Source organism: Zonotrichia leucophrys, chromosome 22 (genome assembly GCF_028769735.1).
Source record: "Zonotrichia leucophrys gambelii isolate GWCS_2022_RI chromosome 22, RI_Zleu_2.0, whole genome shotgun sequence".
NCBI classification, from domain to species: domain Eukaryota; kingdom Metazoa; phylum Chordata; class Aves; order Passeriformes; family Passerellidae; genus Zonotrichia; species Zonotrichia leucophrys.
In genome coordinates, this window is record NC_088191.1 from 371,972 (window position 1) to 397,030 (window position 25,059).

Below are 25,059 nucleotides of genomic sequence, written 5' to 3' on the forward strand. Positions count from 1 at the left end.
GAAGGCAGGGTGGAGGCTGAAAACCAGCCCTTGCTTTTCCAAAGCACCGAGTCCTGTGTGCTTGTAAGAGGGTGAATTCCCATCCCATGTGTTAATATCACAATAGTCCCAAAGGGAACTACAGACATCCAGGGGCACTTCTGACCCTTAGAGCCTTAAGGGTGTCCTTACCCACTCATGGAAGGTGAAGCAGCCACAAACCTGAGGTGTTTTGGGAAGAGGTGTTTTGGGGAAGGCCTCAGGAAGAGGCAGCCTGGAGCTGTTGATCCATGATTGCAGCAGAGCCCTTTTAACACAAAGAGAGGAAGGAAGATGAAACTCTCCCAGGCCTAGGTGAGCAGTGCTTATTTGAGTGGGAAAACTGAACTATTCCAACCCACACAAGAAACTGGAGTGTTCTTAACTCTCCATAACCACTAGAAACGCGGCTTGTGCACTCAGCATTATCAGGGGAATGCGCAGCCCTCTCCCTTTTAGCAATCCAGGCAGGATTTAGAACTCTGAGCATAGCATACCAGCACTGCTATGCGAGGCAAAGGCTCTCTGGGTGGATTACATAAACATAAATGTCACACACGGCCAAGAAGGAGCTGGGGGGCAGAACTGATTTGAGAGAACTGTAAGCCAAGATGCCTTTAAAACAAGAGACCACTTGGACAAGGCTGAGACAATGAGCTGTAAGGGGAGACAGCGATACAGGGATGAGACAGCCAGGAGTCCAATTCCCTCTCAAGCGTGCTTCCATCAGCAGGTTCTCAGGGTGGGGATGCTCTGTTCTGCAGGCACACCAGGGGATCCCAGCTCTCTCCCAGCTCTCACTGACAGCTCCAGCAGCATCTCAGTGCCGGGGGCTCTGCACAGTGCTGTCCCCCAGCATATGCTGTGCTGACACTGCCTCGGAGGTGCCCACCCACTCTGCCTTTCTCCCACGGAGAAACTGGAGGCTGCGCTTGGCCACGGGCCCAGGCTGCTGTTTGCTTTTCACCACCGAAGCTATAAACAGCAGGGAATGCAAGCAGTGCAGGCCATCGGCGCTCTGAGGCCTTCGCTGGCTCCCTGCGGCCCAAAGGGGAGCAGGAGTCAGCAAAACCCTCCAGAGAGGGAGGGGGCTTAACGAATGTTTGCTTTAATTAGCATACATATCGTTCTGAAGGGGAAATGAGTAGCTTTCACTTTTTCTTCTTAATTAATATCTGCCTCCACGTAGTTTAATCTCACTTAGCTGCTCTGTAATTTGGCCATGACCCAGCTCTAGGGGATGGAAGCAGAGCCATGACTGCCCAGCTCAGGATGACTTTTCCTGACCCTGCATTTAAACAGAAGTGAGCGAAGGGTGTGGGCAGAGCCGGGTGAGGAACCTCGGGGCAGGAGGAGCCCCAACAGGACCCTAACACAGCGGATAAATCCCTTCTCAGGGAGAACCCAGCCCGCAAACCTCCCTCCGTGTGGCAGCAGCTGCCTTAAGGGACAGAGCGGAGCTGGGGTGCAAATCCTGCTCCTGGAGGGGCACAGGGCTGTGTCCCACCAGTGCACACAGGGTCAGTCCCAACAGGATCCTGACACTGGAAACACCATTAATAAATCCCTTCTCAGGGAGAACCCAGCCCGCAAACCTCCCTCCGTGTGGCAGCAGCTGCCTTAAGGGACAGAGCGGAGCTGGGGTGCAAATCCTGCTCCTGGAGGGGCACAGGGCTGTGTCCCACCAGTGCACACAGGGTCAGTCCAGGCCGCTGCATCCCACGGGTGGCAGCCTGCAGAGCTCAACCGGCCCCATTATCTGTGGGAGTGCCACTGCTGGGGATGGAGGATTCCAGCCACAGGGAGCAGAGCCATTGCCGGAGCCACTGAGGATGTCTGTCCTGCAGGGGCAAACAGGAGCACCAAGGAACTGGAAGCTTCCAGTTCCTAACATGTGAAATATAGGTCTGAGTTTTGGGCTTTACCCAGTAAAGCCCAGCTCCATGATAGTGTGCTTGAGAACTGACCTTTTCCTGGGGGTGATGGAGACCAGTGATGGTTTTTCTGGTCATACTAATGGTGTTTGGGGGCCACTACTGCGCCCTTGGGAAGAAATCCTTGAAATCCAGAAAATCACAGGCAGAGAGAGGATAGAACAGTGGCTCTATTCCTTGCTGGTGAGAAGCTTAACAGAATTTTTTGCAGTGAATGTATATTTAAAGAGACATAGGACTGTGGAATGCATTGGGTCGGGAAGGACCTTAAAGTTCAAATCTCCATGGGCAGGAACAACTTCCACTGTCCCAGGCTGCTCCAAGCCCTGTCCAGCCTGGGTTTGGGCATTTCCAGGGATCCAGGGGCAGCCCCAGCTGCTCTGGGCACCCTGTGCCAGGCCCTCATCCCCCTCACAGGGCACAATCCCTTTCTTATATCTAACCTGAATATCCCCTCCCGTACTTTGAAACAGTAACCCCCATCACTGCGTAAAAAGGGCTCTCGCAGCATCCTTATCAAGACAAGCACTGGGGCCTGATTAAACCTCGTTATTACGGTGGATTCAGGAGAAGCCGTGCCAGCTCCGCTCTCCATCGCTGCCGCTCCCGAGCTCTCCAGAAGGGGCCAGTGCGGCCTCGCCTTTGGGGCCGCAGGATCCCTGCCCAGGCCTGCGCTCTTATTTAGAAAACGCTGAGCTGTCCGGAAAGTTTGATGGAGAGGGATGCAGCTGTAGGAATGTGCTTCTTCCTGGGGATTTGAGTGCATTTTCTGAGCGGCGCAGGAGGAGCGGGGATGGGGCAGGCAAGGCGCAGGGAAGCAGCTCCGCCGACCGCGCTGGGATATTTTAAACCTCGCGTCATGGGATTTCAGCAGCTTAAAATGCAGCGTTTGGGATTGAGTGCATTAGTCAGAGGCTCCTCTCTGCAGCACGGCAGGCCTGGAGCGGCTGTGGCACGGGAGAGGCACCAGGCCCTGCGTGTGCTGTGTCCCCTTTTTCCCTTTGGGGCTCAGTTCCCCTGATCCCTGTGAAGGTCACTGGGATTGCAGCAGCCTGGAATAAGGAATATTTATTTATGCTCAGCGTCTGCAGCCGGGCACGGCTCCTGCTTTTTGTGCTTTTGCTCCCCAGAATGGCCATGGTGGGGTTTGTGTGCGTGGGCTGAGCATCAGAGCCCCCGGCCCGCGTGGGTCTGACACTGCCTGCACTGCACTGCAGGTACGCTTAAAAAAAGCCCTCAGAGCCAGGGAGGAGGCTCAGCAGTGCATCTGCAGCTCTCTGCATGCAGTGGCTTTTATCTTCTTTACTTGGAAATGACTCATTTCCCTGTACTCTACGGAGATGCCCAATTTCCTTGGAAATGGTTCAGTTCTGCAGAGTCCCCAGAAATCCCCAGTGACGGGGCCCAGTTTTTGCCCTGGGTGTTTTACCTGGCTTGAGAGATGCCTGGGGATTTTCACAGGTTAGAGAAATTTAAAAAATAATTTAAAATAATGGACAGAAGCAACTGAGACTTTACTCAGCTCGTATTTATTCCAAAGGGCACGTGAACCTTCTGTACTGAGCTCTGGCAGTTAATTCATCACAGAGCCCCAAAGCACAGCCAAGCATGTTTCATGCAGATTGAAGGCTGCAAATGAAAAAGGGCTGTTTGCACACGTGTGCTGGCTGCAATCACTGCAGCTCCAGCTGCGTGCACTGGGGCTGTACTTGGAAATGAGGGGCAGCCAGCAGCCACCCTACAAATTATGGGTGGCTGAAGGTGGTCAGAAGAGGACTTTTGGGCCCATACCTTTAAGACCTGCTGAGGATGAGGATGGTGGAAGATACGCAGCATTATCCACAGTGAAGAGGCACAGTGGCTCAGCAGAAAAACAACTGTAGTGACGTGCTGTCAGATCTGTGCATCTGTGTATTGCTAAATGTTGCCACCAGCAATTTTACCTGCCTGTTCTCAGAGTCATATGCATCTTAAAAGCCTTCAAACACTGAGAGGAAAAACCCAATTAGAGCCATTTACAACAGGCTGATCCAATCTCGCTGGCATTGCTGGAAGCCCATGACCAAAGCCAGGCCAAGGGCTGTGTGAAGGATAATGTTTATTTTTGTCACCCCAAAGCAGCCAGGCCTGGCCTACCCTGGGGACAGGGGCTGGAGAAGGATGGCTGTAGTTATTACCATAATACAGGAAATAATGGTCATTGGGGAAATGGGACCATGCTTTGGTTTCCTCTTCCATCCCAGTCAGAGGGGAGGAAGAAGAGTGGTGCTGTCATGGAGGTATTCATTTGGCAGCCAAGTGCTGCTTGGGTTTTGTATTCTGGTGCTTCTTCATTCTGGAAAAACCAAATTTTGCCATTTTAACATTTCCCTCTGCTGTCTGAAATCCAGCCTTCAATAGTGCGTGAGGAGTTGGCTGCTCTGGATGCCAAAGGCAGGGAGAATCTCCTGATTTCTAAGGAAAAAGTGCTGAGAAGAACCCAAAGTGCATTTAAACTGAGCTTCCCAAGATCTGAGCTCAACTAAACCTTTCCAAAGCCTGACCCCATGGCTTTGGGCTCTGGAGGAGCTGCAGTGCCCCTGAGGAGCATCGTGCCAGGCAGGAAGGAGGAGGAAGCTGTAATTCCACAGCAAATCCAAGGCACAGGTTGTACAAAACCAGCTACCAGGTGTAAAACACTAAAGATGTTTTAAGGGCTTGGGATATCTCTGCTTTAAGGATTTTTTCTGAGCTCTGAATGCAGGCGCTAGCAGAGCTTGTGTGAAGATAAGCCTGGTGCTTCAGGTTAATCCCAAGATATCACAGCAGTGGCCTTTTATTGTTATATCACAAAAACATCGACTTTAGCGCATTACTTCAAAGATAAACATAAATACCCGTCACCATGCACACCCTAATGTGGGCCGTGGTTCCCCACGGACAGGATTTCTGCACTCATCCCTCAGGGCGAGGAGGACACGGAGCCCCCGGGCCCCGTCCGCTGTCCCGGGGCAGCCTCCGGTCCCGGCCGGTCCGAGGGGCGACCCCGGCCCGGGCCCCGCGGCACAGCGCCCCCTGCCGGCCGGAGCCGCGCGGCATGCCGGGACTTGTAGTCCCCACCGCCGCATGGCCCCCCTTCCGCCGGCCACGGGGAACTACCGCCCCCAGCGTGCCGCGCGCGGCGCCGCCATCGGCCGAGCCCCCGCTCCCCCTTGTGCCGCACCGTGGGGCGCTCCGGGGGCTGCGGGACGGGACATCCCGGGACGCGACATCCCGGGACAGGGCACTGCGGGACGGGACCGGACGGGACAGCCCGGGGCGGCGGGGCCGGGCCCTGCCGCTGGCGGAGGCGCGGGGGCGGCGCTCCCGACGGCAGCCGGGACTTCCTGTGACGGCCCATTTCCTGGTCGGATGGGGCCGGCGGGGGGCGGCGGCGGCGGGGTCGGTCCCTGTCCGTGTCCCTGACGCGCTCGGTGGTCGCCGGTGACGCCGCCAGGCAGCGATGCGGGCCCCGGGCCCTGCCGGCAGGCGGCCCCCGCCGTGACCCGCCGGGGCTGCGCAGGCCGGCCCCGCGGGGCGCATGGAGGCTCCCGCCGCCCTCTGCGAGGTACCGGGCAGGGTCGCTGCGGGCCGGGCTCGCGGCGGGGCCCGCGGGGGTAACGCCGCAGGCCCGTTATCCCCGCTGCTTTTGCAGGTGTGATCCCCGGGGGACAGCGCGGCTCGGCCCCGCCAGGCCGGCCCCCCTCGGCCGCGGCAGGAGCCGCAGGGCTCGGCACCGACACCGGCATCGCCCCGCGGCCCCACCGCCGCCTCCTGAGACATGAAGAAGTTCTTCGACTCTCGCCGCGAGCAGGGCGGCTCCGGGCCCGGGGCGGGCAGCAGCGGCGGCGGCGGCGGCAGCAGCGGCCCCGGCAGCGGCTACATCGGCCGGGTCTTCAGCATCGGCCGGCACCAGGTCACCGTGGACGAGGTGCTGGCGGAAGGTGAGGTCCCGGTGCCGTTCCGAGCGCTCCGTGGATGCGGCTTTTCCCTCCCCAGGCTGGAAGGGAGGCCTTGGGCTGTCCCGGGCACCCAGCCTGCTCCTTGACCCCCAGATTGCTGAATATTTCATTGTCCTTGGCAGAATTGCAGTCCTGTGGTGTCTGCAGGCTGATGTGTCTGGTGTTCCCATCTGTAAATCCAGTGTGGATTTGGCAGAGTTAGGTTTTTTTTTTTTAATGCTTTAGGAATTTGGGGATATTCAGAAGTTAATTGTTTCTTACTTCTATAGTGGGAGTTAAAAAAACCAAAAGAAACACCCAAACCAAATTTGTCCTATATTTTGGTGCAGAACAAGGTGCTGTAAATAAAGAAAGCAGTGTCCTTCGCTCTTAAACTTTCTTCAGCTGTTACCTCGTTTCCCACCTCAAGCAGAGAGGATTAAAACACTGGAGTAAATTCCTTGTTATGCACATAGGTAGGCTGAGCAGGACTGGCTGTGACCTGGGATGAGGGATTTCTCTGTGTGTGGGATGTCTGCAAGGCGAAGCGGTGATCCCAATTGCCTTTTTTCTTTTTTTTTTCCCCCCCAAATAAAACAGTTAGAGACCTAAAAATGAATCCTGGGGGTTACAGAACTCATGACGTGTGCAGGCCTTGCAGTGCAGCAAGCTGCTGGTGGCATTTGTTTAATTGTAACCAGCTCTGCTGCTCCAACTATCATTTTACATTTCATTTGTTGGGGCTGCAGGGAGCCTCCTGAACGGCTCTGCCTGGTAACCTTAGCCTCGACCTTCAGGGAGGTGTTGGCCTCTTTAGACCTGCTCCTGGTGCCTCCTGCGCAGCATCCTGGGCAGATTTAGTCCAAGCAGTGTTTTGTTTTGATGGCGAGGGAGAGCAGAGCTGCTGGGAGAGAGCTGAGTGGGAGGACCTGTGTTGGCTTTTACAGAAAGAGCCCTAAAATGGAAAAGGGACTCTGTGTACGCTGCCTGTGTTCAGATTTGTAAGAATTCACCGCGGTGTGCAAGAAAATAGGTCTGTGGCTGTTTTTCAGACTTGGGTTCTGATGTGTTCTGCTGAGAGGAGCACTGAAGCCAGGCTTTTACCTAGCAACTATAGTGATTTTTTTTTTTCCTTTGAAATTTGCACTGTAGGTTTGCCTGGGCTGGTATTTCCAAGGCCCTTTTGGCCCTGGGAGCTGAGGACCTACATGAGCTCAACTTGAGAAGCTGTCAGTCTCCCTTTAATGCAGGATGGCCTCATCCTGGTAGCACGGGAAGGCAGAGGCTTTTTTTGCTGATGAGTAATGTGCTGGCAGGTTCTGCCCCGGGAAGAGGAGCCGTGTGTCACCGGGCTCTCCTGCTGCTGCTGCAGAGGTGGAGGTGGGAGCACAGATTGCCTGGGGGGGAAGAGCCTCCCTTCCCTGCCTCCCTGTCCTGGGGGAGCTGCTGCTTCGGGGGGCTGTCCCTGCATCTCCTGGTTCCTGTCTGTGGGATGCAGCCCTGGGTTCGTGCGTGCGGGCTGAGCACTGTGGCACAGTGAGGCAGAGGGAGCTCTGCTGGAAGGTGCTGCCCAGGTGCCTCCCTCCCGGTGGGACGGTGTGAAATCCTTGTGTGTGCAGAGCAGAGCCTCCAAGGGGCACGAGCAAGGCCGTGTGCTGGTTTGCAGGTTGTCCTGCTGGTTTTTGTGCTGGGGAGTGCTGCAGCTCTGGGTGTGCTGGTGAGCAGCCTTTTCTCCCTGACTCAGCTGGGGACCTGGGGAGCTCGTGGGCAGCCCAGTCCCTGCACTCCTGACGCCTGGAACTGGGCTGGAAAACCTCTCTGTAGCTGCAGTGGTGCTTCAGCAGTGCTGAGGAGGCAGCTCCCGGCTGTTTGTGCTGAAAGGAAAAGTCCCCTGGGAAGCACTCTGTAGGAGGAGTATCCTGTCTGGGGAGGAAGGACCTCTCATCCCAATGGCTTTAGGAGGGAGTGGGGAGGGCTGAGTTTAGGTGCAGCCTGTGAAACATGAAAAAAACGAGATGTAAAAGTGCCTTAAAAGAGAGAAGCAATGAAGTGATGAATGGTGTTGAAGCAGAAGTTTTGGAATGGAAGTGCTGGGATTTGGCTGTGCCTGTCAGAGCTGTGCCTGGTCACCCTGAATTCTGCTGAGCAACCCTGCTGGTGGGGAGCGTGCCCTGGCTGCAGCACTGCCTGTGCCAGGTGCCAAATGGCTCCACGTGCCTCCGGGCTCTTGTGTAGATCCCCAAAATACCTGCTGCTGCTAAACCTGCATGGTTTAACTCCCCTGAAAAAGAGTTCTGTCTGGATACTTGCCTGCCTGGCAGGGAGGAGCATCCCCTCCTTTTGGGAGGAAGGAGATGGGAATAATGCAGAAGGAATTTGAGGGGTTGGTTGTGGTGTTGGGACACGGTGAATCAGTGGGGTTTTACAAACAGGGTGTTGCAATAGGCGGTTCCTGGTTGGGTCCTTGTAACTCTCCTGCTCTAATCCACATAAAAGCACAAATAAGCTCTTGGACAATTGCCCCCAGAGTTTGCACAGGGATTATCTGTGGTGGGAGGGCAGTGCTGGGGGTCTGCAGGGCCAGGTTTAGTTACACAGTGCCCCAGTATGGGCTCAGGGCTGTTGTGACTGGTTTTGGGGTGAGTGGTGTTTCACAGAGCTGAAACGAACACCCAGGGGCTCTTGCAGTGTGGGGCTGAGTCAGGCTGCTGTCTTGCTGTTTTCTTTCTGAAAATAAACCAAAACAGCGTTGGACCAAATCAGATACTGCTCTTTGTTTCTGCCTGTGTGTAGGGGAAAACCCCAAACAACAGAGCCCCATGCTGGAGCTCTGGGGAGGTTGGTGTCCCGCTGATGGGGATCCAAGCAGCAGGAACACTGAGAAGGATGTTGCCATAAATGAGGAGTTTGGGAGAGCTGTGTGTGTGGCAAAGTCCCACGAGGCACGGGTGAGCTAAACCAGGTCGGGGATTGCCCCAGTGTCCCATTTTTGGGGGCCTCTGTGGTTTGTGTGACTCTGCTCAGTGTTGTGAGAGTGCTGAGCTGACCCGAGGTGTGTAAACATCCATGGGGCACGTGTTTGAGCAGGGTTTTGTTTGTCTTGCTCTGCTTCTAGCAAAAAGTGCAGGCTGAGTTTCTGCAGCTCTGTGAAAAGTTGCTTTTAAAATTGTACTTTTTTGAAGGTCTTTTCCCCTTCAAGTAAGTTGAAGTCTAAGTAAGTGATTTGGGTTTAATAATTGTTGGATATCTCACTGGAGTTTTTCAGGTAGGTGCCTGTGTGCTGTAGCTAGTGTTGATCTGAAAGCATTTAATGGTTGGTATTACAAACCAGTCCAGAGTCACAGAACCATCCTGCGTTTGCCAGCTGTGTTTTTCCTGTGTTTTGAAAAGAGGGATGTTGTGGATCCATCCTGCCTTTGCTCAGAGCTGCAGGGCAGTGCAGGTGGGCAGCAGCTGGCAGAGCCGTGAGTGCCCAGCCTGTGCCCTTTCTGCTGGCCCCTGCCCTCCCTTGGCACCTCCTTCCCTGCAGCACCATAACCTGGAGCCACTGAAGACACACGTGAGCTTCCTCTGAAATGATTTCACTTTAAAGCAAACCCCGTCTGAGGAACGTTTTGCAGATTTATGTGATCCTCAACCCAGTTCCAGTGTGGCTGGGTTCGGGACATTGCTTTGAAGTGTATTTTGTGAGTTACTGCTTTCCAGCTTCAGCCAAGGGCCAGCTGCTAATCAGCTGACCAGGGACATTTGGATTAGGAATTAAACTGTTTCTCCTCTCGGAATGGGACACGTGATTCTTATTTTTAATTTTTTCCCTGTTTCTTGTGGGGCAGAACATGTACTCTGCACTCTGCTCTGCCAGGTAGGATGTTTGATTCTGTGTTCCAGCAGTCTGTTTTTCTAAGAGTAGAACCAGGGGAACTTGTGAAGGATCCCAGGGGAGTTCTTTGCTAAATGCTGAGGTATCCCAAGTGTTTTGGTGCTTTTAGCAGCACAGCTTTTGCTGGGACAATGTGTGCCGTGTCCTGAGATGTAATCAGGGAGGAAAAGCAGGTGTTAGTGGATTTAAGTGTGTCAGACTGGCCTGGCCCGGCCCATGAGCTTTGTGCAGGCTGTCACAGAAGGGGTCTGGGTTGTGCCTGTGGGGCTGGTTCCTTATGGAGCAGCTGTGGCAGCTAAAGCTGCTTTAAAGGCAGTGCTACCCCAGCCAGTCACCATCCCAAGGCAGTGCTACCCCAGCCAGTCACCGTCCCGGGAAGGAGCTTCCCTGTGAAACCAGCAGAGTTTCTGTTCCAGCACTCCTGCTATGAAGCTGTCAGTGTAAGAAAGCCTAGTTTTGGGATTCTGCCGGGGGGTGGTACATGGTTTAACTCCACCTGGAGCCTTGCAGAAGTGTTCTGGTAGTTTTAAAGGCTGCTAACCTCTGGTTGCATATGCATAGTGTTTTTATTGTGGCACGGGCCTTCTCCCCTTTGTGCTTGTCAGCAGCTCGAGGAGAGCAGGTGGGAAGTTACAAATGTGCTGAAGACAAGCTGGAATCCACTCTGGATTTAGCACTTCTTGCCTTCCAGGCTGACCCACCTGCATTAATCATGGCTAATGAGGGGTCAGCCCTGGCTGGGTGCTGCACACTTGGGCAGGGGCTGGGAGTGCTTCCCTTGAAGGTGACTTTATGCAGGGTGGATGTTCTGGGCAGGCTGAGGCTGTGCCCGTGGGGAAGGCAGCGTGCCAGCTGCAGGGCTGGTGCTGCTTCTCTGGAAAGTCACAACCAATTTGCCTGCTCTTGTGCTAAGTGTTTACTTGTGTTCTGCATGTGGAAGGAGACAGGGAGTCTCTGAGGAGAACATGCCACAAGCAGAATTGGTTTATGGAGGAGTTATCTTTGATAACAAGAGGTAACTGAGTAAGTTTCCCAGGAAGGGGTGCTGCCTTCCTTGGATGGGGACAGCACAGGATGTCCTTGTGGTGGTGTCATGCTGGAAACAAACCTCCTTGGATCAGTTACTGGCTGCTGTGCTTCTGGAGAGCAGGAACAATACTGACAGTGATTTACAAGCACAAGGAGAAGATTTGGAAAGGCTTAAGTGAGGCACTGCAAGGTAATTCTCATTTGTGGCTTTTTGTCATTATGGAAACTTTCTCCTTTTGTAGGAGGTCCAGGAATTGCCACTAAATGAAATGAAGGTTATTGTTAGCTGGCCTCAGGGTGATGCAGCAGAGTGAAGCAGAGGGGAGCTGCTGCAGCTCCTCTGATGCCAGCAGCTCTCACTCCCCAGAGTACCTGAGCCCTGGCACAGCCTGTGGATGTGCCCTTCCACCCCTTTTAGGGCTGCTGGGAACTCGGATAGGAGGTGAAGCAATGCAGAGCACGTGTGGCCAAGTCAGGAATTGATCTCTGCCCTTCCAGACTGGGTGCTCTAATTGCAGTCTGTGTTTCCTCTCGAGTGCTGCCTCGCTGTGATTTCAGTGAGGCTCTTGGCACTCGTGTGCTTTGGGTGTAAATTCACACTTGCCCTGTGGCAGAAGCCCTGCTGACACCAGGACCCTGGGCCATGTGTTGCAGGATTGCATTAAAGACATTTTTGGAACAAGATGCTCATAGCATCTGCTTTGCTTCATGATTTTGCAGAAAGAAATTACGTACCAGTGACGGGTGATCTCATAGATTAAAAATAAAAAAAGCCATCAGCAGCTGAGTTCCCTGAGCAGGGATTTGCGTGTGCATCCCCTCACAGCTGAGCTGGAAGCTGCCTGTGCTGTGCTGAGGGCAGGTAGAGCTGATCTCCATTCACTGTCAGGCACACAGCAGTTTCCCTTCCCAAAGGCCTGTGGTAGGGGGCCCCAAAATGTGCCTGTGTGAGCTTAGAGCAATCTGACAAGCTGTTCTCCAGGGTGTGAGAGCAAAATGCAGGATCTGAGGCTGCCTAATTGCACAGCTGTTGCTCAGATATCATCTTAGCAGAGTGATGCTTGCAGGGCTGATGTGTGCTTTTGCTGCACAAATGGCAGCAGTGGAATAAACCCAGGCTTGTCTCAAAGATGTGCAGAGTGCTCCATGAGGACATGATGTGCCTGGTTCCTGTGCTGTCGCTGAGCATCAGGCTCTCTCCAAGGCACCACGTTTGGTGTGCTCTACATGTTTTTGTGACTTCCCTAGCCCAGGTTCTATAGGGGTTCATGAGAGTGATATGGACTTTCACAGTGGTTTGAAATTCTGAAAAGGGACACAAGAAATCAGTGCTGATGTGAGAAGCACAGAAATGGAAACCTTTTGCCTTCTGTGCCTTCTCTGCATGACCTCCCTGCTAATTCAGTGTTAGCTGAGTTACCTGTTGTGACCCTCTGAAGGATTAATGGCTTCTGACCTGGGCCATAAAGACCTCTCTGGCACTGAGCTGCTGCTTGTGAGAGGGAGCTGGATCGATGGGAAATGCTCCCTGATGGCCACAGGAGGGTTATTTGTGGCTGCTGCTGGCCCAGGGCTCTGCTCTAATGGCTCTTCAGGACCTTTGGCAAGGGGTGTGTAACACCAGGGGCGTGCAGATGGCTGTGGCATGAGCAATACCCTGAGATTGTGGAAGAAAACCCTCTGGGGTTGGAAGGATGTGTGACAGCACCTGTGTGTGTGCAGGGACTCGGGTGCTGCACACTTGCCTTTTCACCCAGTGGTGAGATCCTGCTGGTTCCTATGGTTGTGCTTGTAAGGAAATGAAGAAATGCATCACAGAGCCCTGATGTGTGGGGTGGCAAGGGCTGCAGGAGGGACAGTGTGGGAGAGAGGGCAGGACGGGCAGGTCACACTGTCCTGCCATCCTTGGGGACATTTCTGGCGAGAACAAACCTGCTGAATGTCAGAGCCTTTCTTTCAGCCTCTACCTGTTGCTTCTGAGTCAGCAGATGTACTTGGATATGTGAACATGAGTTACCCTGCTGTTCGTGTGCTGCATTTCCAGCTGCAGTTTGAAGGGCTGAGCTGTTGTGCAGAACACAAAGGCTCTGGGTGTGAGGTGTGCCCCAACCTGTGCCTCTGTGCCACACACAGCCTGTGCCTCAGTGACACAGCCTGCTGCATCTCAGTGCACACAGCCTGCTGCCTAGTGCACAGCTTCTCGTGCCACCAGCCTGTGCCTCTGTGCCCCAACCTGTGCCTCTGTGCCCCAACCTGTGCCCCAGCCTGTGCCTCTGTGCCCCACACAGCCTGTGCCTCAGTGCCCCAACCTGTGCCCGTCCCCTCTCTGCAGAGCAGACACACAGAGATGGTGCCAGGGAAGGTTTATCAAATTATTTCACAAACAAGAAGCTGAAGCCCACGAAGATGAAGCCGTTTGATAAGGGCTGTGCAGCAGAGCAGGGGCAGTCTTGTATTAAATGCAAATATGACTCCTTGCCTGGTGTTTTAATCACAGAGTCATTAATATTCATGTCACCATAGCACCCAGGAACTTTTATCATGGACCAGGGCCCTGTGTCACACAATGCAACCACAGAACAAAGCCTGGCCCTGCTCCTTGGGGATTGCTGGCCCTTCCCTTGGTGCCAGAGCACGCTGGTGTGCTGCTGCCTCTCTGCCTGTTGTGAGAGGCTGTGAGGAACAGGCAGTGATGGTGGTACAGCTCACCATGTGTGAGAGCTGACACACAGGATCTGCTGTTCCTCAGAGACCACAGGAACACACAGACTCAGCCTTGCTCACCCAGCTCTCACAGCTGTCTCACATGTGACAGGAGTAAATTTACTGGACTTTTAAAAAATTAAAATGATGCTAGTTTTGAAGGGGGACAGGTGGTTGTTTCCTACCTTTTGCTTTTGTTTTAAACTTAACATAAGAAGACCTTTGAAAGTTTTTCTGCAACTGATGCATTTAGTGATATATTTATTATTTAAGTTGGGATATAAATAAGTAAAGCAATTGCTTAAGTTCATTTGAACTGATGAATTCAATCCCCAGTGGTTGCAGGCTTGGTGAGTAACAGCCACAAGACTGCAGGTTCTGGACCCCTGCAACTTTTCCTGTTCCTAGACATCTGACAAATGAAAAGACAAATAGTTCATACCTCTCCCTCTTCACCTGTGCATGTGTGGAAAGCTCAAAGCCCTGTTTCATGTAGAGCTGGTATGTTTTCCTGTTAAATGCTGAATGGAACATGTGGAGTTCTGCTTCTGCTGCCGTGCTCAGGAGCATGTCTGGGTGCTGCCCTAGGAACCAGAATTCCCAGATGCTGGAACCAGAATTCCCAAATACTGGAATGAGAATTCCTGAATGCTGGAATGAGAGTTCCCGAATGCTGGAACCAGAATTCCCAGATGCTGGAACCAGAATTCCTGCATGCCTGACTTGTCTGTAGCTGTGAGCTGTCCTAGGATCCTTGCATGATTGCTTCCCCAAAGGAGTGTGCTGTTTCCATGACATTTCTCCACAGCCTGCTCTGCCTGGCCCTTGCAAGCCAGCCCCGCTAGTCCCAGCCTGGCCTTCATCCTGCCTTCTCCCTCCTCTTCACCTCCAGCCACAGCCTGCTCTCTGCTCGACTGGTTCTGCTTTTTTCTGGTGTGATTCACGGCTTCCTGGCCTTTCCAGGGAAGCTCTGGAGCTGCCTGCAGTTGCTGCAGCTTCTTGCTGGCTTTGCATTTCCAGCCGTGTTCACTCAGCCCGTCATGCTCCACAGCATGTTGATGCCAGTGCTAATTTCACTTGGAGATGAACAAGGGCTCAGATGCTATTAGCAGCTGCTGGGAATAATAGCAGCTGAAATGTGCTTTTTAAAGGGCTGACTGATAACTAAACAAATGATTCTTTTAATTTTTTTTTTTAAGCCCTGAGTTATTCATGACCCATTAATTTTTATTTTTTTTTCGGGCTTACAGTGGAAGTTCAGGGACTAAAATTGTTACAATAGAGAGGGACTGAGCCTGCCTTGCCAAGTAATGTGTTTGGAGGCAGCGTGTCTTGCTGCACAGCAATAAAACACCGTTCCATCAGCTTTGGTTCTGCAAGTGTGCCTGTCAGGGAGAAATGGAGTGGATGCACAGGGCTGTGCAGCAGAGCACATGCCCAGCAAATCCCCCCACGTGAACACCTCAGCGTGCTTCCTGCTGTGGCAGCCAGAGCCTCCAGTGAGCTCTGTTGGTTATGAAATTGCTGTCACAAATGCTGCAAATGCTGCGAGGCTCTAGTGCCCCTGGCTTGGGGTGCCTGGGCTGCTCCCGGCTCCTGCTGCCCTTGGGCTGCAGCTTCTGACAAGGGAGTGCCTTTAATGCACAGCCTGGACCTGGCCCAGTGATTATTTTGGGCTTCTGAAATGCTGCTGCATGGCAGAGATTAATTTCCTTCCCCTCCTTTCTCTGCTGTGTTGTGATGTACAGCTTCCTGTTTGTCCTTGTCCATGGGCCTGCCTGGGAGCTGCAGGAGGATTGTGTGGGGAGTGAGGTCTGTCATGAGTTGGGGTCCTGAAACATGCAAAGAAATGAAGCTGGATGGCTTTAAAGCAGCCCCAGAGAAGTAGGAGGCATAACTAAGAGGCAGTGGTGCTTTCCCCATGCTGTCCATGCAGTGAGAATGCCTCTGACTGTATAATTATTTTGTGTCTGTGTGTTGTTGTGAGCATCACAGCTGATAGACTGAGTGCTCACTCCCAAAACTGCCACCATCCCTAGACAGCCAGTCTTGCTCTGTGAAATCAGGAGAGGCAGAGGCTGTGCTGGTGCTGTGTGGGGTTCCTGGCTGCATCATTCTGCACAGTTCAGGCACTCCTGGCTGGGGCTGCCACACCAGCGTTAGCCATGGTGACGTCCTGCCTGTTTAACAGGAGAGGGTGGAGCTTGTAAATCTAAATCTGGCCTGTCATGGCCTAGATATTGCAGCAGTGACATTAAGCAAGGGCCCTGTAATTGTGTTGGTAATATTGGATAATCACATTAGGGTTCTCAGCTATGGTAAAGCTGTGTAGGGCTGAGTGTGGCCCTGCTTTCCCCTGGCTGAGAGTCTGAGCCATGAGCTCTGTGTGAGCTGAGGCCTTTGTTTTACCTGGGGACAAGTCCTTTGCTCTGAGGTGCTGGGTGTTCTGTTCAGGTTTTCCTGGTGGTATTTCAAGCCCAAAGCCCAAGCAGTGCTGGAGCTGGAAGAGCTGCAGGGTTTGCAATCAGCAGGCTTTGCCTGGGCTGTTCTGCTCTCGTGGCATCAGACCTTTGCCCTGGAGATGAGTGCTGTCTGATGGACTCTGGAGGTATCTTTGAAGCTGGTTCTTTGGTTTTTTCCCTTTTTCTTCCCGCCTCCCCCTGAGTCCCAGTTGCATTTTGTGTGGGCAGGTGCTGGGCTTTCCGTGCCTGGGGAGCTCACGCAGCCTGCGGCTGGCTCGGGGGTTTCTGCCGGCCAGCCTGAGCCTCCTCTGCTTGCTGCTCTGTGCAGGTCAGATGCTCCCCAGCTCGAGTGGGAGCTGTGTGGGGAATCTCTGGCTGCCTGCAGTGGTGATTATTGGCGGGACAGTGCCCAGCTCTGGGAGCTGTGGGGCTGACAGGTATTCTCTCCATGCACTCTGAAGCAGGGAGTTGTAACCTGCCCTGTCAGAGCTGCTGCTCTTGTGGGTATGGGCTGGGTGAGCACAGAATCCACCTCAGTTTCCCAGTTTCTCAGTTTCCTGTGCTCTGGCAGCAGGATGAAGGCTGGGAAGCCCCAGCATTTGCTAGGAGGAAACAAGCTGAGCACATTGCTCTGCAGGCAGGGAAGGGGAGCTGGGGATTTGCCCAGCAAAGCTTGAATATTCTTCAAGAGTTTGTCCTGTGCCAGGAGGATTCTGCCCTTGGCTGGCTTGACACACAACCTGTATCTGTCCCTTGTGTTTCTTCCACTAAAGTATCACTAGAAACACTCAGAAAATAGCTGCATGTCCTGTCTGTTCACTAGCTCTGAGCTCTCCTGACTTTTTGCAGTTGTAACTGTTGCAGTCTTCTTTAGAGTATGTTCACCATTAAATTCCTGATCTTGTTGCAAAAATACCTTTTTAGCTCTAATTTTCCATCTGGGGAGATGCAGGATTCAGCTGATTCTCCTGATACTGTGCACGTTTCAGGTTTCCTGTCATGAAATACTAGATGTCCTCTCTGCTTTATCTGGGTGCCATCTACTTTCCCGGCAGTTCTGGGGCTCTGATTGCCTCCTACAGCCAATTAAAATGGTCAGAACAGGGCTGAAATTTGAGTTACTGTGACCATTGCTCCTTTCAGCTGGAGTTAGTGGTGTGCCCTTTCTTTTTTGCCCTCAAGATAAAACTTAAATGTTCAGACTATTTAATTGGCGGTTGATGTTTCAAGATGTGATGTGATAAGTTTCCCAGAGCAGTTCTATCTCCACTCCAGGGTGAAACCTTTTAAAGTGCTGTTTAGGGGCATGGAAGCAGCCCAGAGGAGCAGATGGAGCCACAGCTGAAAGCTCAGTGAAGAACCCAGGTTTTTGTTTGGTTTTGGTGTGTTTAACTCCCTGCTCAGGTGAGTGTGGGGGGTCAGGCACTGAGAGCCCCCTGAAAATCTGCCCTGGGAGATGCTGGGACAGCCCTGGAGCAGCCCCTTCACCTTGGCACTGCTATGCTTAGATAAGTCAAGGGACTTAATACAACAAAAACCTGCTAAGTAAAGCTTGTTATTTCCTTTGAGGTAAAAGTCTGGGCTGAGGGAGGCCCTGTTTAATTTAGTGTTTAATTTAGAGTTATTATCTGCTCTTCTCAGCTGGGCAGGACACGAGGGTTTGTTTTGTTCTCGTTCAGAACTGGACCCTGGTTTGTAACACATGTACACAAACACATGCACTGTTTACAGACATTTGGGTGTAGTAAGAGATCCCCATCCAGGCCCTCCTGGAGCAGGGCCTGCTGCTGTTATTTGTGTGTGTGGTGTGTCCTGAGTGTCCCCTCTGTCCCCACTGCCGCCTCCAGACACTTGTGCATGTACCTGACCCCTGTGGCTGACACACCCTGTCAGTGCCTGTTGACCCCAGGTGCAGAAAATCTGGTTTTTAGCCTGGGTTATGGGGAACAAACACTGGTTTTATCTGTATTTTATCTTTATTTTATCTGTGTATGCTCCTGAGAGGTGATGCAAGCCTGTGCCTTGGGACAGACCGTGTGGTTTGTGTGCCTGCAGCTTGAGGGTGAATAATCCTCACTTACATGGCTATAAAATGGCATGGAAATACCCCACTGTAGGCAGAGGATTATGGAGTTGGGTGGGAGAGTGAGTCACAGGCACTAATTAAATCCCAAACCCCAAGTGTCGTGTCTCTCCAACATGTAGTACTAAAACAACAAAATGCAGACACAAAGGAGAGCATCAGTACAACCACACTGCTGTGAGTGCCTCCAGCCTTGTGGTGCTGGATCATCTGGGAAGGACTGGAGAGCATCCTTCCAGGAGGAAAGATGGGTTACAGCTGCACTGGGATGTAGGGGAGGAGCTTGGGGTTGGAATCCAGAGGAGATTTTCATGGTATTTGGTATTTTCATGATCTTGGATATTACAGCCCTAATGCAAAGTCTGCCTCCTTACTGTGCCTTCTGAACTGTGCCTCAAATGACTTTCAAAACAAAATGAGGCAGTTGTATTTGTCTGTAAAGATGTTAGTGCTGACACACTGTGACTTTGAGGGTGTTGCAGATGCTTCACAAAGCAGAAAAAGCAATGTGCAGTGATCCTGTTCATTCCAGCCCCTCGTTATGTATCACACTTCACAGTGCTGCCTCTGGTTTGTGGGCACATCTAGTAATAACAACGAATAATGCTGGAACAGAAAGCTTAATTTGGAGTGAAATATCCTGTCCTGGAAACAAAGAGCTCAGAAGTGGCACAAAAACGGGGAAAATGGGATTTGAAATGGTGTGTTTGCAGCAGGTATGTGCAGCAATACCCTCCTGCTGGGCAATGGAAGGGTGGAATAAAGGCAGCAGAAAGAATACATTGGTGCAGATTAATAGCCACAAAAATAGCACTGTAATCCTAATGCAAATCATGGGGAGCTATTATTGAAATAAAAAGCCCATATTAAAATACAGCAGCAAATATTTACTTGTTGTAGGGTCAGAGCAGAGCGTGGCACGAGGCAGGAGCAGTGGGGCTGTTTCCCTTGGCTCTGCTCCCTGGCCCTGCTGCCTTGCTGGGGCTGTGGTGATGCTTTGGGGGCTGCTGGGGTCCCAGTGCCACTTCCAGCAGTCACGGGAGGGTTTTTGGGGTCTCTGGCAGCTCAGCTGCTCCGAGGATCCCAGGGCACCTGGGCCTCTAGAAAAGGTGCCCAAAACCATTGGTGCTTTAGGATCAAGAATCACATCACAGAATGGGTTGGGTTGAAAGGAGTGACTATTGTATGTACAAAACTTGGGGGAAAACTTTTTTCTTTTCTTTTTTTTGAATGACTGTATGTTGCTCCAGTTAGAGCAGCCAGAGGTGCAGGATGGCTTCCCAGCACAGCAGCAGAGAGAAAAGCAGAGAGAGCAGAGAGAGCAGGTGCTGCTGTCCAGTGATGGGTGATGTGCAGTGTCTGTGTGACAGCTGCTTGGGGCTGTGGCTGGGCAAAACCACATTACTGAGTGTTTTAGTAAGGCTTTGGGAATGGTGAGCTGGAAACACCCCGTGCAGGGCAGTCACTGTGGTTTTCCTGCAGCTGGATCACAGCATCCTGACTGGGGGAAAACAAACCCTGAGTGAGCCTGCCCTTGTGCTTAGGAAGGTAAGAGCTGAGGAAGTTCTTGTGGCTGGTGAGATAAGGCAAACTATGACATAATTCTTGATGGATAAGGATCAGCGAGTATTGGAATTGTGCAAATGGAGTGGCTTTGTGCCTGGTTCAGCAGAGCACTTAAAATTAAGTGCCTGCTGGTACAGCTGGAGCTTAAAATGCCTGGCTGGCTGTCCCTGGAGGCTGAGTGTTCCTGGGGCAGGGCTGGGGAGATCTGAGCAGTGCAGGGGCTGCACTGGTGCCCTGCAGCAGCAGTGCTGGGCTGTGTGCATGCAGAGCATTGGGGGGGATCAGGGGCTGCACTGGTGCCCTGCAGCAGCAGTGCTGGGCTGTGTGCATGCAGAGCATTGAAAGGGGATCAGGGGCTGCACTGGTGCCCTGCAGCAGCAGTGCTGGGCTGTGTGCATGCAGAGCACTGAGAGGGGATCAGGGGCTGCACTGGTGCCCTGCAGCAGCAGTGCTGGGCTGTGTGCATGCAGAGCATTGGGGGGGATCAGGGGCTGCACTGGTGCCCTGCAGCAGCAGTGCTGGGCTGTGTGCATGCAGAGCATTGAGAGGGGATCAGGGGCTGCACTGGTGCCCTGCAGCAGCAGTGCTGTGCCTGCCTGGCATTGCTGGCTGCAGGAACATTCCATCTCCAACCCACCACGAATCCCTGGAGCTCAGCACAGCTCTCTCCTCACCTGGAGCTCAGCACAGCTCTCTCCTCACCTGGAGCTCAGCACAGCTCTCTCCTCACCTGGAGCTCAGCACAGCTCTCTCCTCACCTGGAGCTCAGCACAGCTCTCTCCTCACCTGGAGCTCAGCACAGCTCTCTCCTCACCTGCAGCTGCTCTCACCTGGCTCAGCAGTGCTTGCCTGGCTGTGAGGAGCCGTGCATCCTGCTGAAATTACAGAAGGGCTGAAAACACAACCAGCAGAGCTGGCAGCTGGCCAGTGCCCTGACACAAACCTGCATGGAAAATTGCTCTGGCATCTGTATTGACTGGAGATAATTGGAACTTCCCAGTATTTTTTCAGCTTATCCTGAAACCCTTTAGCAAGAACAGCAGTCAGGCAGCAGTGTGTGGCTTGATAACCATGTTCCCATGCAGTTCAGGCAGGCCTAAAGCACCAAAGAGACACAAAAAATATTCCCCCAGAGAGAGCCCTGTAGCTGGTGGTGGCTCTGAGCTGATGGTGATCCCAGTGCTGCCTGTGTGCTGCCTGCTCAACAGTATTCATATGAACACAGAAATGACTTCTCACATTTTAGAATGGGTATTTTAGCTTTTGCTGGCTGCTGGGGGAAGAGAGTTGAATTTCCCTCAGAACCTTAAATCAGAGGCACATGTGCAGGGGAGAGCTGTCCTCTGGGGTGACGCTCAGGCTCAGCTCTTGCTCCTGGATTTATTTCCTCTGTTGCAGCCGAAGCCCGCGCTGGTCCCGTGCCTTTGCTTTCCCCACGTGCCCTGGGAAGGAGGCTTTGCCAGCAGAGAGATGGGCATGTTCCTGGTGCCCGAGCACTCTGAGCTGTGCCTGAGGGTGGCACAGGCTCCCGAGCCGACCTTGGCTCTCCCATCCCAGGATCATCGTCTCTGTGTGCCCGCCGCTGTCTTGCTGCTCTCTGAGAAGAGGAGAAAATGGTCCTGTAATGTGCATCTGGCAGGGCTCCATCATAATTGCTTGTAAATTTGTCTTTGATCCGTTTCCTTTCAACTTAACCAGGATTTAGCCAAGTTGGGGGTTGGACTGGGATAATGAGGGAGAAATTGGTTGTGGTCTGGAGCTCTGGAGGCTGAGGAGGTGCTGGTGGTGCTGTACATGTGCAGTGGGCGAGGAGGAAGGGTTAGGCAGCTGTCAGCAGTTAAAAGATAAGGTAAATGTATTTTTGATGTATTTTTGCTGCTCAGCTCGTGTTTCTTTCTGCTGAGCACAGCACTGTAAATGGAGATGCCCTGTCCTGCTGGCCAGAGCTGGGAAAAGGGAACTGAGCCCTGGGGTGGAGCTGCTCACTTTGGGGGTAGGGAAACCCAAAGGTGTTGTTATTACCAAAACCAAAATTGGAACTGTAATGAACTTTGAAAAAACAATTCTTTGGGTTTTTGTGGTATTTTTGGGGGATTTTTTGGTTTTTTTTTTTTTTCCCTCTAGTATTTTTCTGAGATCCATGGAGATACTGTACAGAAATTTTAAAAAAAGGATTCCAAACCTGATCTCTCCAATGATTCTGAAAAATACAGGCTGTTAGCAAAGTAGGGTTTGGGGAAATGGTGTTGGTTATGGTCCTTTATTTCTTCCTGGCTCCATTGTGGGGTATAATGGGGGGAAGAAAAGTCAGTGCAGTGCTGTGTTCCTCTTTTCCACAGGCACCCTTTGGGCTGAAGATTCACAGCGGGATGTGCAGGTTTGCTCTCCAGAAACGAGACAAACGTGGCTGGGGAGAACAATGGGGCTGCTGCTGTGGGTTCAGGAGCCCTTAAAAATGAGTTGTAATTTGAGATCCTCAACTTGCAGCAGCTTCAGGGAGAGTCAGGGTTATTTTTGGGTCTGAATCGAGCGCTGTGCACAGAGGCCCCTCCGGAGCTGGAGGGGGCTGGAGCAGCTGTGGCTGCTGCATCCCAGGGCCATGGCCCGCTTCTCTCACTTGGAGTGCCCATTTTGCAGCCTGGCTGCAGTTTTCAGACATTTAATTGAAGTCTTGATGATGCTTATATTTTTTTTTGTGGGAGGGAAGGGAGGAGAAGTGCTTTTTGTTTTGTTTCTTCTTTGTGTCCCGTCTTTCTGGGGCTGCTGCTGGAGGTCAGTGGGGTTTCCTGGGAAAGCCTGCCCTGGTGCTGTGGCTGTGCTGTGTAAAACTGGGCTTGGGCTGCCAGGGGAGATTGCTGCTGAGCCCCGTGCTGGCAGTGAGCTACCTGTGTGTGCAACACCTTTTATGACAAGGTGTAATGTCATAGAAACCATTGAAAACAACCAGGGAGGGTTGTACATTACACACAGCAGTGTTGTCTGGTTATTTGCTCATTCTCATTCTTTCCTGGTCAGTAAATTTCACCCAAGTGTGGCATGGTGGGATGGGGCAGCCCATGGAAGTGCTGAATAACCACGAGCACAAGCACATCCGTGGAACTGTGTGAAGGGCCTTCATCTGAAACAAGTCCATTTATCCTGGGAATCCTGACTTCACTAATAGCAGTGACCACAGAATGAATTGTGGGTTTTTCCCTTGTTCTTCTGTCCTGATGTAAAAGCATTAGCATCAAACTGCATGTGGGAGATGTTTCTTTTGCTTCTTGCACAAATCAGCTTTGTAATGTAACTTAGATGCTTCAAAGTTGCAGAGCCTTTTAAGTTTAGGCCTTTGGTGGTTCAGCGGGTGATCTGTAGCTCTGATTTCTGTCCAAGGCAGCATTGCTGTCCTTCTGCTTTCTTCTTCGTAATGGGAATTAATGGAGCAATGAAGGGCTGTCTGGCAGGACCAGGAACCGGTGTAATTGCTTGTTTTTATGGAGATGTTAGGTGTTAACTTGGTGGCCATTAATTGAAGATTGCCCCCTTGGATCCCTGTGAGTTCCTGGAGAAAATATGCAGGCAGAGCTGGGAGAGGGGCAGGGAAGGAGCATTTCCCCAGCAGGGGCTGCTCAGTGTCCCTGTCCCTGTCCCCTGGCAGGGACAGGGCTGGGAACAAAGCGGCTTTTGGTTAATGAGCAGGTGGTTTTGTGTCCTCCACAGGTGGCTTTGCAATCGTGTTCCTGGTGAGGACGAGCAATGGGGTGAAGTGTGCCCTGAAGAGGATGTATGTCAATAATGAGTACGACCTGCAGGTCTGCAAGAGGGAGATCCAGATCATGGTGAGTGCCTGCTCTGGCCTGGGCACCTGCTGCTCGTGAGCTCTGTGCCATCAGGCCACAAACCCTGCCTTTTCCTAGCAAAAATGGCTTTTGTGTGGAAATCCTGGCCTCTGGAGTGTGTGGAAATCTGGTACTGAACTATTTCTAAAGTTCCTGCTCAGGGGACAAGAAACACCTGAAAAAAACCAGGGAATTCCAGGAAAAGGAGGGGAGAACTGCATGGCTTAATGGGAAAAGGAAGGGCAGAAGATGTGAGCATGGCTGGGGATGTTGGAATTTGGTCTCACAATCTTGTTGGGATCTCAAGACTTCAGCCTTTTAAACCTGATGAGAAAAGGCTGATGATTCTGATATCTCTGAACTGCAATCAGTGCATGAATGGCAGACCTCCATCCTGAGATAAATCTGTATCACAGCATCTTCTAATCCTGGCTTGGGATGAAGGTTATCTCTGCATCACTGAGGTTGGTAGATTAAAACTGTATTTGTGGGGTAGCTGCTGCCAGGGCTTTTGAAATGTAAAGTATTTGTAATAAGCTCTGGGATGTTTCTCCAGATTATTGGACACAAGGATTTAGATGATGGGATAGCTATTTTTAATAGCTGTTTCAAACTTGGCTTCCCTAAACAAAGACAAAATGGAGATGATCCAAATAGATTTGCCTAATCTTGTTTGCAGCGTGGTAAACGTGGAAGTGCCACTTTTGAAGTTGTATTCAAAGTTCTGATGAGCATTTAGAGCAGCTGCCAGGTGGGGAAGGAAATATAAAATCCTCATTTTGTGAATTCACCACACGAGGCACAGGTTTGGGGTGGATGTCAGAAACTCCTACCTGTAGCAATTCTGTGTGTGATTCCTGCAGTAGCTTTAAATGAGGTTAATACCTTTTAAGTGAGCTGCTGTAGTTTGTGATAGTGCAGGGAAGCTTTGGGCTGTGTGGAGAAATGTGAGATTAGATCTCACATCAAAGCTTGTTTACTGGGGTTTCATTGCTGCTGCTTTCTCTTTGGTGCCTTTGGAATGGTGGCTGGTGGAAAGTGAGGATGAGGAGGGACCGTGGTGTGGATGGGGCTGGTCCTGATTGTGGCTGGTCCATAGTGGGGTTTTGGTTAGTCCATGGTGTGGATGGGGCTGGTCCTGAATGTGGCTGTTCCACGTGTGAGTGTGGCTGTTCCACGTGTGAGTGTGGCTGTTCCACGTGTGAGTGTGGCTGTTCCACGTGTGATTTTGGCTGTTCCACGTGTGATTTTGGCTGTTCCACGTGTGATTTTGGCTGTTCCACGTGTGAATTTGGCTGTTCCACGTGTGAATTTGGCTGTTCCACGTGTGAGTGTGGCTGTTCCACGTGTGAGTGTGGCTGTTCCACGTGTGAGTGTGGCTGTTCCACGTGTGAGTGTGGCTGTTCCACGTGTGAATGTGGCTGTTCCACGTGTGATTTTGGCTGTTCCACGTGTGATTTTGGCTGTTCCACGTGTGAGTGTGGCTGTTCCACGTGTGAGTGTGGCTGTTCCATGTGTGAGTGTGGCTGTTCCATGTGTGAGTGTGGCTGTTCCACGTGTGAGTGTGGCTGTTCCACGTGTGAGTGTGGCTGTTCCACGTGTGA

The 25,059-nt window shown here is 52.1% G+C and overlaps 1 protein-coding gene across 2 annotated transcripts in view; it reads left to right on the plus strand.

The window, feature by feature from the left end:
• The first annotated feature begins 5,312 nt into the window (after positions 1-5,312).
• The window catches only part of AAK1 (AP2 associated kinase 1), a 52,785-nt gene continuing 33,038 nt past the window's right edge, over positions 5,313-25,059 (plus strand). The window contains exons 1-3 of one of the 2 annotated variants that reach the window (XM_064731221.1): positions 5,313-5,538; positions 5,626-5,914; positions 23,337-23,455. In XM_064731221.1, the coding sequence (XP_064587291.1) occupies positions 5,752-5,914; positions 23,337-23,455 (282 nt within the window). In that variant the 5' untranslated portion in view covers positions 5,313-5,538; positions 5,626-5,751. The remainder of the gene's footprint in view (positions 5,539-5,625; positions 5,915-23,336; positions 23,456-25,059) is intronic. The other variant, XM_064731222.1, reaches the window with a different exon arrangement.